The sequence below is a fragment of the Halichoerus grypus genome, chromosome 2, assembly GCF_964656455.1.
Source record: "Halichoerus grypus chromosome 2, mHalGry1.hap1.1, whole genome shotgun sequence".
Lineage (NCBI taxonomy): Eukaryota > Metazoa > Chordata > Mammalia > Carnivora > Phocidae > Halichoerus > Halichoerus grypus.
In genome coordinates, this window is record NC_135713.1 from 113,544,477 (window position 1) to 113,564,245 (window position 19,769).

At 42.7% G+C, this 19,769-nt stretch overlaps 1 protein-coding gene across 9 annotated transcripts in view; it reads left to right on the top strand.

Annotated features, from left to right (window-relative positions):
- The window catches only part of PPP2R2B (protein phosphatase 2 regulatory subunit Bbeta), a 457,129-nt gene that overhangs the window by 320,770 nt on the left and 116,590 nt on the right, over positions 1-19,769 (top strand). For 8 of the 9 annotated variants that reach the window (XM_078067328.1, XM_078067330.1, XM_078067329.1 and 5 more), the window contains one exon: positions 17,923-18,020. In XM_078067328.1, coding sequence (XP_077923454.1) covers positions 17,923-18,020 — 98 coding nt within the window. Of the gene's footprint in view, positions 1-978; positions 1,006-17,922; positions 18,021-19,769 lie in introns of those variants that run through there. The other variant, XM_078067336.1, reaches the window with a different exon arrangement.

Consider the following 19,769-nt stretch of genomic DNA (forward strand, 5'->3'; position numbering starts at 1 on the left):
TACCCTTTCTCTCCCCTCAATGGGTGTTGCTTACGTCTGAAAGAGCTTCTGGATGTTTCACAAAATCAGGCCCCAGATGTTTGAAAGACTTTTGCAGACAAGGTAATCAATCCATTTGGTGGCCAGATGCTGTCTGAAAATGTTCCTGCTACAGCACTGTGAGTTTCTAAATTCATTAGAAACATAAATTAATTAAATCTAATCAACAGTGGGTGATGCAGAAGATTAAACAGTAAAAAACAAATACATTTCCAACTGGGTCGTATTAGATGCAGAGAAAAACACTCCACTCTGGAGGTGAAAGTCAAGTTAACCCTTTGTGTGATATTCTCAAAAAAAACCTTGGCCAAACCTGAGACTCCAGGTGAGCCTGTGGTTCTTCCCACAGAAGTCTGCCCTAGTGGGTTCAGTGACTTCTCAGTAAATAAACTGTGTATTTCTCCGAATGAGAAGGGTTCTGGAGTGGGCTTACTTTGTTAGGCATTCATAGGGGAAAATCTCCACCATGCTTTTATCATGAAGGCCCCTGGAAGTTCTGCAAGTCACCTACAATATGCATATAGCAGTATTTCCCAGGAACATTGTATAGTCAGATAAATTTTAAAACAGAGTGAAGCATCCTTCTTCATTCCATGCTAGAATAAGTTACTTGAGTTCAGCATTCTTGTTTATCAGTGCTGAATTCCCAACATCGAGAAGAGTTTCTGGCACATAGTAGGTGCTCAGTAAATATCTGTTAAATGAATGAATTATGGATGAACTTGTTTCGTATAGATTTCTGAGTTACTGATTTGCCCAGATGAGTTACCAAGATGTGAGATAAAGTGTGAGCTATTTCCCAAAAGTATTTTGACTTTTTTCACCCATGGATCAGAATCTTGAGGGACTGATAACCCATAGGATATATTTTAGAAAATTCAGCTCTAAAGCATTATTGTATAGCACCCCTAACCTTTGTCCCATATCTTTTACCCTCAGTCTAAATGGAACTGGAGAAGACTCGGGGTGAGTAAATTGTGAATTTATGGGGCCAGCTTTTGGGTGGGAGACTGTTCTTTGAGGATGTGCTCAGCTCCATGGAGAGGCCAGCCTTTAGCTGTGGAATTGACTCATTCTACACTTTGGTTTGCCGGTGTAGACAAATGGCCTCAGGCTCTATGGAGAAAGGGGTTGCTTCCTTATTTGTAGCCTCATGGAGGTATCCATTTCCAGAGGATGCCAGCAAGCGCCCAAGACCAGCGACTGCTAACTCAGATGCCTACTGAAGCCAAGTAACATAAAAAATGAAGGCAGAGCGGCAGAGAACAACTTTAGGAGGACAAAGGGGAGCTGACAGTTGGCCTCAAGGTTGGGGAACAGTAGGGAGTGGTGGGAGATGAGGTCAATTTAAGACCTCACGCCCTTCTAAAGGAGGCAGCTACCTCCCAGCCCACGCCAGGAGTGGCTGTGTGGGAATGCCTGTCCAGTGAGACCAATCTGTTGGTTTCTAAAGAAACTGAAAATCTGTATTGTTTATACTCAACTTCATAATTTCTAAATGTAAGCATCTTGTTCCACAAATTGGAGATCTTCATGTGGACTAACATTGCGGTGTCCAAGAAAACAACCCCGCTGACCAGATACGACCGTATACTGCAGTTGTTCTCTGGACTGTTTGGTCCTGGGATGCCGAGTGTGGGGCCTTGCTCTGCTTCTCTGGGATCCAAGGTAGTGATCCATGTGGAGAAATAACACGTGATCCTATTTATCAAGTGCCTACGGCGTGCTAAGCATCATGCTCAGCTCCTGACCTTCCTTAGTCATAGCACTCTACCAAAGTGGTACCTGTAGCATGTGATTTTACAGATAATGAAACTGAGATTCAGAGAACTCAGGTAACTTGTCCAGAGGCATGTCTGTTATAAATGGCAAAGCTGAATGGGGTCTTTCTGACATCTAAAGTGATGTTGTCCTCCACTCATTATATTACTTTTGGGTAAAGCATTATTCGAATCCTTATTTACTGCTTGTGTGGGTCCATGCTAAGTGCCTTGCATAAATTTACTCATTTCAGCCTTAGTATAATACCACCCCCATTGTACAGATTAGGTAAATAGTGGGGAGAAAGAAGTTAAGAATTCTGCCCAGCGATGATGGAATTGAAACTAGGGCTGAGAGACTGCTGTTGACTACCTCACAGCATAGCTTCTCAAAACCACACCCTGGATTAGGCACAGAGAAGGTGCTCGGCAAATAGTTTTCCATTGACACCAAGCCTCATTTTCAGCTGTGTACACCAGGGATCCTGAGCCTAAGGGTGTGGCTGGTGCCTGTCGGTAACCTGCTCTTTCACGTGTTATTCCATGTGACTCACCGGCACCTGTCACTCAAGCAGCCTTCACTCTGTCACTTTGCTAACTGCAGGCATGCCGAGTGAAGACTGACAGGTCCTAGAAACTGGCTCAGCCACTAATGAACCGTCTAATCTGGGAAGCCCTTCTCAGCAATCGGGCAATCCAATTCAAACTGCGTGTTTGACTGAAATAGTTCACTAGGTCAGACTTCTTGGCATAGAAAGATCTTCCCACCCAGTCTCTGGTGTTCTGTTCTCTTTCTTCCTGAAAATTGAACAGGGTGGAGACTGGTTTAGACAGGGCTAGAATTTAAGAATCAGAAGGGTGTGTATACATTTCACGGTGCATGAGTTTTCATGTGTATGATTAGCTTAGGAGAATAAGGCAAATGAAGATCTTAAAGAGAATGAGGAAGGTTTATTTGGTTTTTAAATTTTCATGATTGTACAGGTCTGCTACACCCAATTCAACTGAGAACCAAATGTGTGTATGGTGTGTGTATGCGTGCATGCATGCGTGCAAGAACAATATTAGAGAATATGAACCCAAGTGATGAGGTAGTAACTATTAACAAATATACTAGAAAAACCATACTTTCATTGAACATCAATTATGTATCAGAGATGGGGCTGCGGGCCAGGAATAGCGAGGTGAAAAAATCAGTTATGATCCCTGCCCTGGTGAACTTTATAGGCTTATAGTGGAGACAGACATTAACAATAAACACCCAAACAAATCTATAATGAGGAATTCTGGTAGATGCTTTCAAGGGAAAGAAGAGGGTGGTGTAGAGCAATGTAGAGTGACTTTAACACAGGCTGCCAGAAAAGGTCTGTCTCAGGAAGTGCTGGTTAAGCTGAAATTTGAAAAATTAGTAGATGCTAGCCAAGGAGAAGGGGGAGGGAGAGTAGTTCAGGCAGAGAGCAGCATGTTTGCAGACCCCAGAGTGGGAGGAAGCATGGCATTTACGAGATCCTGAAAGCAAACTGGCGGGGCTAGAATATAGTGAGATGGGGAGTCAGGGAGATGATTTAAGATGAGGTTTGAGTGGCAGGAAAAGGCCAGTTCCCAACTTTTCCTTAGTGATAAATTACCAGAAGGTTGTATTTCCCAATGGTTTCCTTAAAATGGCTCCTGGTACATTTTACTTTTGATTTAATTTCAGGTGAAGATTTGAGATTGTGGCCAGTGTTAAGTCTATATCTTGAGTGTTTAACGGTTTTATTTCTTCTATGACCTGATAAAATATTGGTATTTAATTTCTTCCCATGGACTTTGCAGGAAATAATCAATGCATCACAATCAAGGCTAAGAACCTGCTTTGGTATGTGTTGGATAGAAAGGAATTTTGCTACTGCATTTAACAATTACTGGCTCTTTCATGCCCTCAGCTTTTCCATACTCCCCAAGGGCAATAACTTAGGTGGTTGGAATCAGTATTTGAAATGTCCCCCAAAGTAGAGTACTTACAGACATGGAAATATGTTCCTATTTCCCCTCCTCTACATCTGCTGTGCTTAGAGGAAGTGCTTCTGAAAATGGGCTTGGCACTTGATTTCTCAAGTACTGGTTTTATTTCAGATATGTCCCAGGCCATGAACCTATAGTCCTGAACCATTTAAAACAACAATAATAAGCTGTAGCCAGAAATGGAGCATGTGTGACTCTCTTTTTAGGGGAGAACTGTGATATGCATTACATAGGCCAACAATCAGCTGTCCCCATCGAGAATATTAGAGCTCCAAGTGTGCACTATTTATATCATCTATGCTCTGAGATCTTACATACTGATAAAGATGTTATCTATTAAAGAAATAAATATGATTCTGTCTTCAGGGAACTTATCATCTAGTTAAAGAAACATCACACACACACACACACACACACACACACACACACACACACACACAGGATACTGAAGCATTCTATTAACATTTGTACCATAATCCAACATGAGTCATGGCCCAATGAGAAGATGCTAAGTTAGTGAAGTTTTATATGGAATTTATTGGTGGAGCCAAAGATGAGTAAAATAGGAACTGTGCCCTTAATGAAATACATTTCATTAAGGAAAGAGAGCAAGTACATTCTCAGTTATTCATGTACTTATTCACATAAGTACATGTGAATAGTCCAGAGACGGGGGGAGCTGTGTGGAGGAAGGGATTATGTTCCAGTCAGGGGAGCTCACGGAAGGCTTCATGGAGTAGGTGGCATTTGAGTTGGTCTTGAAGGATTCATGTGTTCCATTTTTCATTCAGCCACTAAACAGGTATTTTGTGCAAACCTCCTAAGTGCCAGTCCCTAGGCTGTGTCCCTAGACTAAAATAATGAATAAGACCTTAGCCTCAAGGGGCATACTTGTCAGCAGGCACAAGTAATAGAAAGAATGTCTTGGGAAAAATGAAATTGCTTCACAGGTGGTCATCACAGACTGTATCTGCATAGGGTCCAAGAGTTAAAGTTGCTAAAATGCCAGGTGGGTGACAAGGAGTACGGCAGACCGATGGAAAAATTAAGGCTGACCCCAGAAGATCCACTCTGCCATGTTAAGAAATAAAGCCTGTAAGTAACTATGAGTGAAAGATGAAGAAAGGACTGGGAAAAAAAATAAATGACCGACAAAAGGGAGGGGGATGAGAAATAATAGAAGGCAAAGGGAATAGAAGCGGGACTCAAAAGGCAAGTAGCAAACATGGGCTCTGGGACTAGAGCTGGGTACCAATCTCAGCTCCCCTATTAGCCTTCCAGATGTGGGCAAGTTATTTCAGTTCTCTGAGCCATTTCCCCATCTGAAAAATGGAGGAAGAGACTGAAATCGTGGAGTCCGAGTGACACTTAAATGACATCATATAAAACACAAAGCACAGATCCTGGCCAAAGGAGGTGTTCGATAAATGAGCCTAATAATATAGATTAAGGAAGAGAGTTCAGGTAAAGCGTCTAGTACTATGCCTGGCACGAAGTAGGCCAGCTCAGTAAATCATTGTTTCAAAGAAAAATTGCGATAGTGGTATTTTTCTGAGGCTGAAATATCTCAAGGCCAGGCAAATAGCTAGTTAATTTCAGCAGATCTTTTGCATGACAGTTGTGATCCTCTCCCGCAGTCACACCATAATAAAGGAATGTTCAGCTAGAGTTTTCCACTGAAGACTGACTTCCTGGCAGGGAGATCTACAAATCACTTGGAAAGTTCCTGGCACCATCACCTGGGTCTGGCTATTTGCAAAGTGTCTATAAATCTTCCACGGGGCCAGATGAGAGTGTGGGTTTTTTCTTTCCCCTCTGACAGACTTGTTTCTTTCTATGCGGTATTAGGAATGATGGTGAAAGTTACTCAAGAAAGGCCATGAGGAGGTCAGCCTACCCATGTGGGAGTGATCTTGTAGTAGACTTGGCATTTTAAAGTGTATGCAGGTGAGCAGCCTTCCATCCAGTCTGTCGACAGGAGGTAATGAACCTGGAGCTGCATAGCAGCAGAAGGAAGAGAGTCCTTTCTGCTGCTGGCCTCAGAAGAAAAAGGAAGGAGGGAGGGATAGAAAAAAGAAAAAGAGAGAAAGGGAAGGAAGGAAAGAAGAAAAAGACGGAAAGAGGAGAGGAGGACGAGCAGGAAGGGAAGAAGAAACAAAAAGGAAACCAAGCGATTTTTCTTTGATTCAGGGTGATCGCATGGACAGCTGATATGTTGGTCTATTGGAGAAATTCTTGCAATACTAAATGCTTTGAGAATCCTGTTAAACCTTCTATGAAGATAGGGTTTCCATGGCATTTTTCTTCCTAACCATCTTTTGGCATCTCTCAGGGGTGGACCAGTCCTGGGTACTGACTTGTTTATTCATGCATGCATGCATGCATTCAGAAGTTCGACCTTCTCTCTTCTTCGCCATTCATTTTTCCCTAGCTGCTGAAATTTTCTCATCAGCATATACACATGCTGCTCTTTCTATGATAAAAAAGGACACTCTGTTGACCTGACTTCCCTTACCATCTTCTGCCTTGTTTCTTTGCTAGGCTTCTCAGCAAAACTCCCTGAGGAGAAGTGTCCACAGTCACTCCCTCTCATTCCCCTCCTCCCATTCACTCGGAAACCCATTCCGTGGGTCCACCAAACCCACCCCCACTGATCCATAGAAACCGCACTTGACAAAATCAAAAGTGACTTCCATGGTTCAAATCCAAAGGTCACTTGAAGGCTTTTACCTTGCAGATCAGCAGTGTTTGGCATGACTGATCACTCTCTCCTCTGCAATTCACTGGCATCCGTGACACTCAGCTTTTTTGATTTTCCACCTCTCTCACCGGCTGCTCCTTCTTCGCTTTTCCTGATTCTTCTTTTTCTCCCAACCTTTTAGATGTTGGGAGTGCCCCAAAGTTCAGCCCTTGGCTTTCCTCTCATTTCATACACTCACTCCCTGAGATCTCATCCAATCCCATGGCTTTAAATATCATCTGAAATGCTAATGAACTCCCAAGTTTATATCCCCAACTCAGACCCCCTCCTGAACTCTAAACTCTTGTTTCCAATTATCTACTCAGTATCTTTACTTATAAACCCCTCATACTTCACACGCCTGGAACAGAGTATCTGGTCTTCCCCCCCCAAAATGCCTGCTTCACCGACAGACTTCCCATCTCGGTGAAGGCAGCTCCATCATACCAGCCTCTGGGGGCAGAAACCTTGGAATCATCCTGAATCCTGTCTTTCATACCTGTAACCAGTCCATCTGCAAATCCTGTGAAGTTGACTCAGTATGCATCCGGAATCTGACTACTGCTCTCCACCCTCACTGCCAACACCTTGGTGTGAGCCACCCTCACCTCTCACCTGGATTGTGGCCATACCCTTCCGAGGCTCCTTCAGCCCTCTGCTGTCTGTCCCCAGTGATACTTATAGCACATCGGACCATCTCACTCCTCTGCTCAGTCCCCTCCAGCGGCCTTCCATTTCATTTTTTCTCACTTTCTAAAAAATTGTGATCGAAGGAACATAACACAGAATTTACCATTTATGCATTGCTGTGCCCATTTCACTTTTAGTGAAAAGCCAGAGGGCTTGCCGTGGTCTACGAAGCTCTCCGTTACCTGAACCTCTCGTTTGTCTGATCTCATTTTTCCCTTGTTTGCAGGGCTCTGGCTACACAGGTTTGCTGACACATGCATGTTTCTCTCTGAGGATCTTCTCCCTATCTGTTCCCTGTCGGAAGGAAGCACTCTTCCTTCAGATACCCACATCGTGATCTCCCTCAATCACCCTATTTCAAATCTAAGCTTCCCACCTACCTCCAGAATTCTTAATGTCCCTTACCCAGCTATGTTTGTTTCCCAAAGTACATGACATGCGATGCAATTTATTATACTCATTGACTATTATTTTTTCTCCACAAGTAGAATGTAAGTGCCATAAGGACAAATATTTTATCTATTTTATTAGTTGATGTATTCTCAATACCTAGAGTAGTGTTCGACACATAATGTGTCACTGAATATTTTGTGAGTGAATAAATGGAATTATGACTAAATCTGCCAACACTTAGTATATCTTGATTTTTCTACATTTTATATTATTTGTTGATACCTATATTGTCACATGAACATGAAATCAAATATATCAAATATAATGGATTTTTTAAATATCCAGTTTTCAGTGGATATAAAAAAGCAGTAAGGATGTACTATAGTGCCTTTGCCCGAAGAATATTTTTTAAGTTTTGGGTCATGCTGGTGATAGAAATCAACACTAGTTTATTTATGCTATCTTTTACTGTTTACCTGCTATGTGTAAAGTATTGTATTCAGTGTTTTAAAATAAAGATATCCAAGAGACAGTAATTTTTGGGGGGGAGGGGCAGAAGGAGAAGGAGAGAGAATCTTAAGCAGGCTCCACGCCCAGCGCAGAGCCCGATGTGGGGCTCAGTCTCACAAACTTGAGATCATGACCTGAACCGAAATCAAGAGTCAGACACTTAACCAACTGAGCCACAGGTGCCTCAAGAGTAATATTTTTTTAAAGATTTTATTTTTAAGTAATCTCTATACCCAGCGTGGGGCTCAGACTTACAATCCCAAGATCAAGAGTCACATGCTCTACCAACTGAGCCAGCCAGGCACCTTGAGAGTAATATTTTTTTATAATCCTCAGAACACCACAACCCCCAGCCATGGAGAGAGCGAGAGATAGAAGAATGGAGGGAGGGGGATGGGAAGAGGAGAGAGAGGATATGAGAGAAAGAAAAATACTGATTCATAGAATTGTAAATGGCACATTTGGCAATACTTTCTATTTTCTTTGTTAAAACCATTGAAAAATCATCATTGTATAATACCTTGTAAACCGTTAGCAGCATCTTCATTGTGTTTGACATAGAAACTTCATGTTTTAGGAGGAAAAATCCAGATCTTGTCCTACTACATTCTTCTTTCATTCTTTAGGCCTATCTAGAATTTAGCACACAGACATATTGTATTTATTGTTCAATTTGTCCTTTAGAGAAAATAAATTAAAGATTGTATTTTTTTAATTAGAGCATGCGTGCGTGCACACGAGTTGGGGGAGGGGCAGAGGGAGAAGCAGACACCCCACGGAGCAGGGAACCCGATGCAGGGCTCGATCCTAGGACCCTTGTATTGTGACCTGAGCTGAAGGCAGCCACCTAACCAACTGAGCCACCCAGGCACCCCTAGGAGATTTCTTGGGTGCAGGCATATGGATGACATGTGAGTTACCATAAGTTTCAGTAATGACTTCCTCTTGCCTTCTAGGTCAAATATATCTTACTCTCTGGCTCAAAGACTTCCATTATAGGGTGTTTGAACAACCTCTTTTCCAACATTTTTTTTACCATATCCCTATTTACACTGCTTCCCAGTCCTCAAGGCTGAAAGCTTCTTGAAGGCAAAGACCAGATGTGTTTTGTTTATACCATATCCCTGGCACCCAGCCCAATGATGTGCACATAGTAGGTGTTCACTAAATAGATTCCTTGCATTTCAGACCTATTTGCTCCAAATCTACTTTGGGTGTGTCATTGCTACCTCCATGCCCTCTCCTGATACCCTGTCTTCACCAACTCTTTTGGTGTTTTCTCTTCCTGTGATTCATATGACCCTTAAATCCCTGCCAATATGACAAAGGCTTTTTAGGATGAAACCTGTTCTTTACTGATCAATCTATGTGGTTCTAAAGTCATAAAATACTCATTCCAAAATAAGAACATCCCATTGTCTCCCATCCCTTAAAATAGGTTTCTTACATTCTACCAGCATAAATGTTTTGTTTGTTGACACTTTGTTTAAGGTTATTCTCTATATGGTGGCCCACATTGGTGTTGATTCTCTATAGCTCTCATTCAGTGATAGATTAAAGAAAAAAATGGAGAAGCATCCATCATATATTAAGACACTAAGCTTAAGCTCAATGATGAATAAGTTCCTTATGGAGTTCATGGTTCAGAGACTGAGAAAGGCATTTAAAATGGTGCTATTACTGTTGTAAGTGCTAATGGTAAGTGGTGAGGACTGTTATGAAGGAGAAGAATGGGGAGCCTGGAGCTGCCAAGTAAAGGAGGCTGTCTGGGTTTTGGGAGAAGTCATACAAGGCTTCCCAAAATACATAAAATTAGAGCCAACACACAAACATGCGGATGTTTAGCTCCCACAAGGCAGATGCCATATCTTTGACTTGAGAGCCTCTGGCCCAGCAAAATTTTTGACCAAAGACATGCCAAACAGACTCCACGTTATGTGTGTTTGGATGGCACGATGCCTGCCCTAAATCTCCTATATAGACCCACAGTCGTGATTAACTTTCTTATTTTGGACCCAGAGTCCCATTAACTTTGGGGTCCGTGCTAGATGACCCATGTTGTGAGGTAATAGATTTGAATGATTGACGGAGTTTGCATTGCCTGAGCAGTTAATTACTCCTCTGCTTTCTGTAATAATGAGTAACAGATGGTAGATACCTTGACAGCAGATTCCACTATAAACCAAGCAGCCTTATAGCGAAGTCTGGACTGCTACCAATTTCCCACTGGATTTTTCTGTATTTGGAGGACTTAGAATTTTTAAAACTACTTTGCCCTTTGGGCAGGTTTTGTCCCAGTGACAGGAACATTCTTTCTTCTCAGCTTCTGTGTGGTAGGAACTTATTTTGAATGAAAGGCAGTCTCCATCAACCCATATATCCTGAGTCGTCCCATACCCATTAGTGCTGGGGATTTGGTCAGTGTGGGGAAGCTGTGTGCATTTTAATAGAAATAACATGGCATTTGTTACTCACTGGCTTCCCACCATCTGGATTTTCACAGCTCAGCAAGCATGGTGGGCTCCCCAGACTTACCGGGAGAACTTGGCTCCTACAGAGAGCATGATTCGGTCCCTTTGAAGTCATAATTTTATGATGGACACCATGATAAATTGGGGGCGGGGGGATGCTTCTATCTCAGTAGGCTGCTTTCATATTTGAATGGTCGAACAAGTAATGTACCATTCCACACAGGGTAAGGGGGAGAAACAAACCACCTCAATGCTGGGAACTAAGCAAGTATGAAGGAACACTGGTCATGTGATAAAGTGACATGAAAATGTGTGTGTGAGAGTTGGTGCACAGAGGCTGCAGGACCAAGAACCATTTTTTTTTTTCCAATTCAACTTATGTTAATAGTCTGGCCCTATGCAAAGTGCTATGAGGAAAACAAAGATGGAAAGACATGTTTATTAGTGTACATTTAAATGCAAATAACAGAAAATCTATCTAGCAGTGGCTTAAACCACTTGGTATGTATTGTTTAACAAGTTCAGACATAGGCTCTTCCTGAGGTAGGTTTTTGCAATTCAGTGATGTCACTGAGGACATTGTCCCTTTCTTCCATCTGTCATGTTCCGCCTCTTGGCTTGACACCTCTTGGTCACATGATGGCTGCTACAGCTTCATGTATCATGGCCACATAAAATCACATGCGAAAGCAGTAGTATGGGGGCGCCTGGGTGGCTCAGTCGGTTGAGCATCCGACTCTTGGTTTTGGCTCAGGTCATGATCTCAGGGTTGTGAGATCCAGCCCCACGTCGGGCTCCATACTCAGTGGGGAGTCTGCTTGAGATTTTCTCTCTTCCTCTGCCACTGCCCTCCCCCTGCTTATGCTCTTTCTCTCTCTCAAATAAATAAATCTTTAAAAAAGAAAAAGAAAAAGAAAGCAGTAGTATGCAAAGAGTATGTCAGTATAGCCAGAAGGCCACTCCTCACTTCCTTCTTCCTTTTATTCAGGGAGAAAAACTTTTTCCCAGAATCTCTGCCTCCTTGCCCCCCAGCAGACTTGCCTGTGTGCCTCACAGGCCATATTTCAGTCCCATGGCCACCCCTAGACACAAGGGAGGCTGGGAAGCAAGAATCTGGATTTTTCAGCCTCTATAGTGGAAACAGGCAAGGAGGAAAGGCACTGGGTAGGAGTAGCTAACCGAGAGTATCTGTCACAACACATTACTTGCCCTTAATATGCTTGGTCTTCGCAGGCGGGCTGACATTGAAACCATGCCCATTTCCCAGCACTGTGCTTGCCATTACATAGGAAGCAGCACTTGCGAAAAGATCTTGGGAACGGGGGCTATTGGACCCTTCTACCTGCTTTCTTTCATGTAGGAGGAATACCAGCGCCAGATGGAAGTTAAAACCAATATGCACAGAATTAATTACATTCAAATGAAAGGAAAAGGATTCAGTGTCTAAATACCAGATACTGGTCGGGTGACAAAGGAATCAAGTCTGGATCAGTCAGTGAGTGTTTATGATACACAGAAGGTCAGGAGAGCAAGCACATGACATGTGTACTGGCTATTTCCATACCCATGCCAGACGGAACCAATTGATCTCAACACTCTCCCCGCAAACCCAGCTATGATATCAGAATCCTTCTCCCTGGGCAGCTCTTGCCAATAAACAAAATCAGCGAGCAAAATTAGATCCATTTGTTTTCGCTGCTCAGCACTTGATATTTACTACTTCTGTCACTAGAACTGAGCTACAGGAACGTGAGAAATAGTACCAAGAAGCTAATGCTACTCCTGAACTAAGGACTGAAGCATAATCCTGTTTCATTACAAAGAAAACTTTGAATCCACAGGCAGAAAACCTCACGCATAAACCTAGTTTGTGATGCGGGCTAACAAAGGCATGTTGATGAGTTTAGTTTCCTGCCACTCTAAAAATTTAAACAGTGATATTATCTAAATAGTATGATTAAAAAATAAAATCTTTAACTCTCACTAGTGAGAAATGAGCATTGGTTCCCAGCTGAGCCATATCTCTAGAGACCAATAGTATTAAGCCTCTGTACTTACATAGCGTTTTTAACATTTGGAAACCGTTCTATATCATGGTTGGGTGTAGTGGATACACCTCTGTGTGCACTGATCCAAACCCATAAAGCTATATGGCATGAAGAGTGAATTTTACTCTCTGGGAACTTAAAAAGAAATTTTTTAAAAAGTCTACAGAAGCACTGAGATAAATGCTAAAAATCTTGTATTCAGTTTGAAAATCAATTAAAATTGTTTACAAGTTAAAAATTGTTCAAGATGGATGGTCCTGATAAAAAAAAATTAGAAAATCCTGAAAAATTAGAAAAAGACTGTAAGAAAATAAGTTAAATCATTCACATCCTACACTAAAACATCATTTTGGACTCTGGCTGACAGTCTTTGGCCTGTGACTATTTGTGTGTGTGTGTACTTATAGGAGTTAATTATTATTTTCCGGGGAGTCAGATTGTAAGAGAAATTTCATTTTATATTTTAAGCATCATCTTGGTATTAAAGGGAGTTTTAATAAGTGTATATCGCTTTACCAGTGAAAAAAGATATATTTTAAAATGAGAATACTTTTTAAAAATTGCAGTCATTGCACACCTACTGTTTTATTGCCTGATTTTTTTTTTTTTTAATTTTAGAGTGTATTAAAATTTTCCAAGACCTAGGCCATTTTGACCCAATCCCAGTAGCAGTACTTGGGCATATCCTGTTTGGCCATAACCAGACCTCCTTTTATCCCCCTATTTTGATGGAAACTATACTCCAACACACTATTTCATTTATCAAAACTTAACAGAGAAAACCCTCTCTGAGAAAATGGATGCTGACTTTGGGCCGTGACCCAGAACCCAAGAAGGAGGCCACGGTTTTATGTAGATGGAAGGAGTAATTTTAATTCCCGCTGGGAGCCTAAGACTCCCCTGTTTATTTAATGAGTCGCAAAGTCACTGTCAATCTAGCTACAAGCCCCTATGCAGTGACCACAGAGGGTGAACGCGCTGCCCCCTGTCCCTCACTGCGGAACGCAGGGCCCATTGCCAATTAATCAGAGCACTTCCGCCTGCATGTGACCTCCCAAATCCTTCTCAACCCAAACCTTCCAACAACTACCCATATTTCACCATTGTCATCCACTGTGACACCTCTTTTCCATCTTGGCTGATCACCACCTCATCCTTGCTAAAGAAGCAGACCAATCTGCCTAGAGCCCAACTTACCATCCAAAAGAAAGCCAAGTATTGAGTGGGCAGAACTGGCCAGCTGATACAAGAAGAGTAAATGACTTTATAGTATTACCTCCCAAATGTTTCTGAGATGAAAGATAAAACACTTAATGGGCTCTGAAGGCTAAATTGCATTACCTTCTCATTTGAATCTCTGTGATGGATGCGGAGAGGCCAGTGCTCCTGACATGGTCAGTAAAGCCTTGTCCCACCAGAGGATTTGGGTTTAGGTCCTCTCCAGGTTTAAACTGAGCCAGAATTTTATCAAAACGGTCACCCTGCTCTTTGGATTGTACATCGCCTAATCGTTGTGCTCAGCCCAGGCATTGTGTAGACTGCAGCCTAGCATGGTACCGTGAGAGACTAGGGCATGTGCTGGGGATTCCCTCCATTTCTTCAGCCTAATCACAGGCGTATAATGGCCAAGTCAGTTTCTATTATTCAGGTAAATGGAGACTATGTATGAATTTACTAGTCTGGAACCTTTGTAAGATGCAAAGATGGATTTTAGAAAAGAAAAACTCAGTCTTAGCAGTGCCTATTGCACTAGAAATGGGGTTACCAGGCCACCGTCTCGTGGAAATTAAATCAGCACAAATAAATGTGGAACAGGGCAAACGTCCTACCTCCCAGGGTTTCCTTTTAAAAAATCATGTTAACTACATTTGACCTCCATAACTGCTTTTGGCCTCTGGTTTTTGTTTTTAGTCAAAAACATGCACTTTATCCACATCTCTGTGGAACAAAGGGAAAATGCTCCAGTTTAGAGCTTTTCATAAAACGGCGTGATTCGGCTCGGCATTTGATAAAATGAGTTGTCATATACACGTGTCAGTTAAAGGTAAAAGTCATACTGAACCTGATGAATTGATTTCTTTTGACCGTGATTCCAGATGAAGTTATTGTCATAGGGCTTGCTAGTTGATGGTTTTCGCCGTGTCTTCTCTATACTCAACAAGAGTTATTTTATCTTGAGCAGCATGGCTTTTCTGACTTCAGGTGCCCTACCAAGAGCCTGTTGCAAACAAGAGTATTCGTATCAGAAGTCTGAGTATCTTGAAATTGGAATGTGGGGTGATTCATGAGGTTTGCATCAATTATTAAACAGTCATAGATGAAGATCTGCAGAGATGGATGGGGCAGTAAAGTATTCTGGTTACACCTACTGGCTTAGCCATGATAAATGAGTCAGGAAACATGAAAGTTCAAAACAGGTATTAACTCAAGCTGCAGTGACCTGTGCTCTGAAGGGAGGTAGACAACAGCTGGATATAAACAAGCTAACATACACACCAACTGAGTGGCAGGATTAAAATAAAGCTAAGGTCCTGGCTGGAGGACTAAAGAATGTGAGAATCCTGCCATGCCAATCACCCTTTCTCTTACAAGTTCTTGAGGAAGGCATAGCACAGATAATTATAACACTTGGAAAATAAATGGGGCATTTTTATTAGCGGGAGCCATGCCTGGATCCCTCAAAACGCAGAGTTCTAGTAACACTAGCTTGGATCATGTGGCTCAGCTGTGAGCTTGAGTACTACCTTGTTTTGACCTGTGTACCCCTGAAAGGGAGAGTGAAGACATTTTCACAGAGAGTCTGGACAAAAGGACAAATGTGTATGTATGTCATCTCTGTGGGGAGTGAATTTTGTTTCCCTTGGAGTAACGTTTTCCTGGAGACTGAGACAGAGACTGACCTTGGAAAAGGTATACTTAACTCTTCCTTCTGATACCCAGCTTCACTAAAAGGGAAGGCCCATCTTTTGGTTTCCAGTGCACCTTCTAGAACTCTGGAGTCTGTGTCAACATTGCAGCTAAGAAGGGTGTAGACTGCAGTTTAGCCAGTTATTGGCCCTAAGGATATAAGCGTGACTCTGGTAACCTGTACACTGGGCTTCCCCACCGCTCTTTCCTTCTGGGGGGTGTTTATGTCTTCAGTAGTTTGAGAGCTTTGCCTCATACTGAGGTACCTGACAGAAGCCTGAAGTGAGAAGAAACAGCCCCGTCTGCTTTAGGTTCTGTGAAAGTCAGGAAGCTTCGTGAATAACCCCGTTGCTAACCCCTCACTGAAAAGCCAGAAGCAGGAACTAGTGTTAGAAGTATATCCTAGCGCTCAAGTGCTTTTCCCAGGGCATTCTGAGGCGGCTGCAAACACTGAACAGCCTCCTTCTCTCGTCTTTACGTGAAAGTGCTTTGCTAAGATACATAAACTCTAACAAAGGAAAGTGGTCTAAGAATTCACTTGTGGTCCCAGCTTCCCAGCCTTGCTGGGCTTGCTTACTCGGCAATGGGCACTTGTTACCGAAATGGGCTTCTGAACTTCCAACAGGAACTGAGTAACCACACAGCTTAGGTTGTGTTTCCTTGAAGTCGCGTTCATTTGGAGGAGTCTTCCTGAGTGGACAGACTAGATTTCTAGTTGAGATCATCAGTAAGGAATGGTATGGCCTTTTCTGAAGAAAGACTTGGTAGAGCAGAAGTTATAAACTCGTGACTCACAAAACATTTTCAGCCCACAGACGAGATTATTTCTTTTAATGTCATGGCTTTGAAAAAAAAAGTTGACAATATAGAAAATTGAAGAGATTTTGCATAAAATCCGCATTTCCAACTTCTTATTAAAAAAAAATCTAGTAACTCATGAAATATTTCATATCCACAATTGGCGTAAGCTGAGTAGCCACTTACCCTTAAGAGGGGCCACAGGCTTTCTACTTCTTCACGCCCTGGCACCTCATGGCTCTGTAGGGCTTTGAATTTGCTGCCCCTGGGGTCAGACATCTAAGAGGCCAAAACAGGAAGTCATGAATTGTTCTTTTAAATGTGCCCTGCTTGAAAGCGGCTGTCACTTGTGCTTACTCTTTTTACTTGTGCACAAAGAACGACCATTAGAAGCGTTTTCGTATAGGGAACAGGACAGTTACACGCAAAGTGGAGAATTTTACACTACTTACCTGAATAAATCAGGCATACAAAGAAAATCCTGAAATGATGATATTAAAGTGAGATCTGAGATTTGAATTATTCAGGGGTAATTGCCTTAGTTTTCCACCTCACTGTTTCCCCTTTGCTTTCCTCACATGGACATAATCTTCAGAATGGTCCTCTGTCAAAGGCTACCATCATAATTCCCTGCCTCTTTTTTTTTTTTTTTCAAACTCATTTGCACTCTTGGTAGCAATTGTTGGAGCCCTGCAGGGGAATAATTGCAGAGGAATTAACTTCTGACATTTTTTCTAAAAATAGCCCTACTAAATCCAATCATAGGTAATTTACCTGTCCATGTTCCTCCGGGGTAACCAGGGTTGAAGAAAGACCTGGCAGACTGGCATTCCTTCAGCAATTATCTGTGATCTGGGTTCCTGGCGCCTGTGTATTTTCTTCGTTCTGAAATACGGAGTACAAATTGCCCTCTCCCCTCTGACCTCGTGACCCTGTTTCTCAGCACCTTGCTCCTGGGGTTGGAATAAGGCCGTGCTCTTCCAGAAGGGTGTGTTGGGCTCACCAGGAAAGAGGGAGCGTGGGTCAAGCTGGAGCATTTGTGGGGTCCCTTCATTTTCCATGTCTGAGCTTCAAGACACCCCCCCCTCCCCGCAGCCCTGGTGCGTCACAGTCCTCAGCCCGCCTCTGAATAGCCACACTTGAAACCTGTTTGGGGAAGTTTCTCTGTGTAGAAGGAAGGAGAATGCAAAAGATCCTGGGTGGGTAAAAAGTCTGGGGGTTGATAGAAATTCTCAGGGAAAAAAAAAAAAAAATTACCATTTCCTGGAGCCATTAAAGAAATGCGTTTTCTCTTGCCCCAGACAAAAGGGTCTGCATGTGCTTTCCCCTTTTGTTCTCTCCAGATGTTCCAAGAGCCCACCATGCAGTGTGGGCATCTAGGAAATTGACTTTCTCAAATGCCACTTCTCGTGGCGCTTAAAATACAGAGCATCAAATCCTTGTAAATTCCACTGCAAAGACAAAGCCCAGAGCCCTTCAATGCACAGAAAAGTATATCTATTATCTATCGTTTCAAAGTAAGTGTGCAGTTACTTTAATTGCCTTTGTCTTCTCCTTTTCAGCTGACATTATCTCTACGGTAGAATTCAACCACACGGGAGAATTACTAGCGACAGGGGACAAGGGGGGTCGGGTTGTAATTTTTCAACGAGAGCAGGAGGTAAGTGGCAGTGAATGCAAAATGCCCATTTTCTTCTCCTTTTAAAAGAGGCCTCCTACTGTTCCTTAATCCTCATGTGTCGCCCTTAACCTTGCTGCTTTGCTAGCAAACTAAAAACTGCCAAAAAGTCATTAACATCAACAGTTCCACATTCAGGCTCCTAAAAGTACCTGATTAATAGAGCCTTTTCTGGGCAGGCCTGATCTTTCCCAACCTGGGTGTTGCACATTCAAAACGACCCCACTTCCCATCTGACCTGCGAAATTCCATGGGTGTGTGTTGAGCAGAGAACTCCTTTTTGAGTGGGATTTCTCTTCCAGCCATTGAAATTAAGTCTCCCGGTTTCAGGTGCTCCTACAGAATACGTAGGAGGGAAAAAAAAATAGCTCTTTGCCAACAGATGTGAAAAGGACACCTGGGGTCAGTAGCGAAGAAAGTGATAGCTCACCCCACCAAAGGGAGTGAAATCCCACAAAAAGACATCTCCGCAATGCACGCGGCCTGTGCTTTACTGTAGGTGTTGCAGAGGTCCCTGGAGCTCAGTGCTGTGTGCATTCTGAGCAGGAGTTCGAACTTCCAGTGAATTGAATGTCAAAAAGCCCATTTCCTCCTGAGACTTGGGCTCCACTAGGAATTGTTTCTCTTTTTCATATAAATTGAGTTGTGTTTTTTTTTTTTTGGTGTCTGCTTCTGTTTTGTCAGAACAGAATTACGGCCCAATCTGATTTCCTTGGCCTCCCCTGGCATGGTCCTGGAGCTTCCAGCAGGCCCGTGTATGTTCTAGGACCTCTCCCATCTGTTACCGCCTGCCTCTGAGATTCACCAGGCCCAGCGCAGGGGGAGGCCCGGCGCAGGAGGAAGGTTTCACGAGAGACTTCCCTAGCAATTGAAAGCCTGCTTTGTACTTCAAAGCCATTTATGTTCCCCTCCCCTCAAAAAAAGGAAAGCCTCATTTAGAGGTGATATATTTGGTAATTGCACATTATTTGCAATTAATTTCTATAAGGGCATCGTGATCCCTCGGGGTTCTGTCTAAATTCAAGTGTTCAGCATTAAATCAGGCACCCGGCCTATTCCACTGGCCCTGGAAACATGAAAATGTGGTTGGCAAGTAGGAACTAATAGCTCTTCGTGACCTGGAATTTTTCCTGCTTTTCCAGAGCTGCCTAGTGCTAATTGGTCTGGCACATACTACACACACTTGACAGTCTGATTTGGATGGTAGCAAATCAGAACTCCTATAAATTTATTGTTAAGGTGGACTGGCTGTCTCTGTAGTAAGCAGGATATCAGCATTTAAAGTCCTTTTTTAAAACTGATTTTCAAACCTTCTTCCATTTTAAAAGAAAATCCAGTTAGGTCCATAGTGATGTTAAAGAAGAACCAGAGCCACTATTTAACATAAATTACCCAAGGCAGCATGTTGCTGGTCATAATCTGCTCCACGATTTCCGTTAGCTATTTATAGGTTTCACCTGTTTTAATTGACCAAAATATTTGAGAAGCCTTGAGTCAGTAGTAGAAGGAAGAGGGACACGTATTCCAAAGGAGGGTGGTTTTGTTCAATAAAAAATAGATGTTGAAGAGAGGAGCATACAGTTGAGTGTTCTGCTTTGTGGCGAGGCTTCGGGTTGGAATGAGCTCGAAGCCTGAGAAACAAAGCCAGGTGACAACATCTAAGTCAGGCTGGCTTCTGACTTCTGTGAGTGACTCCTCGGTAGGCACACTCCACTCCTGGACAATTTGCTC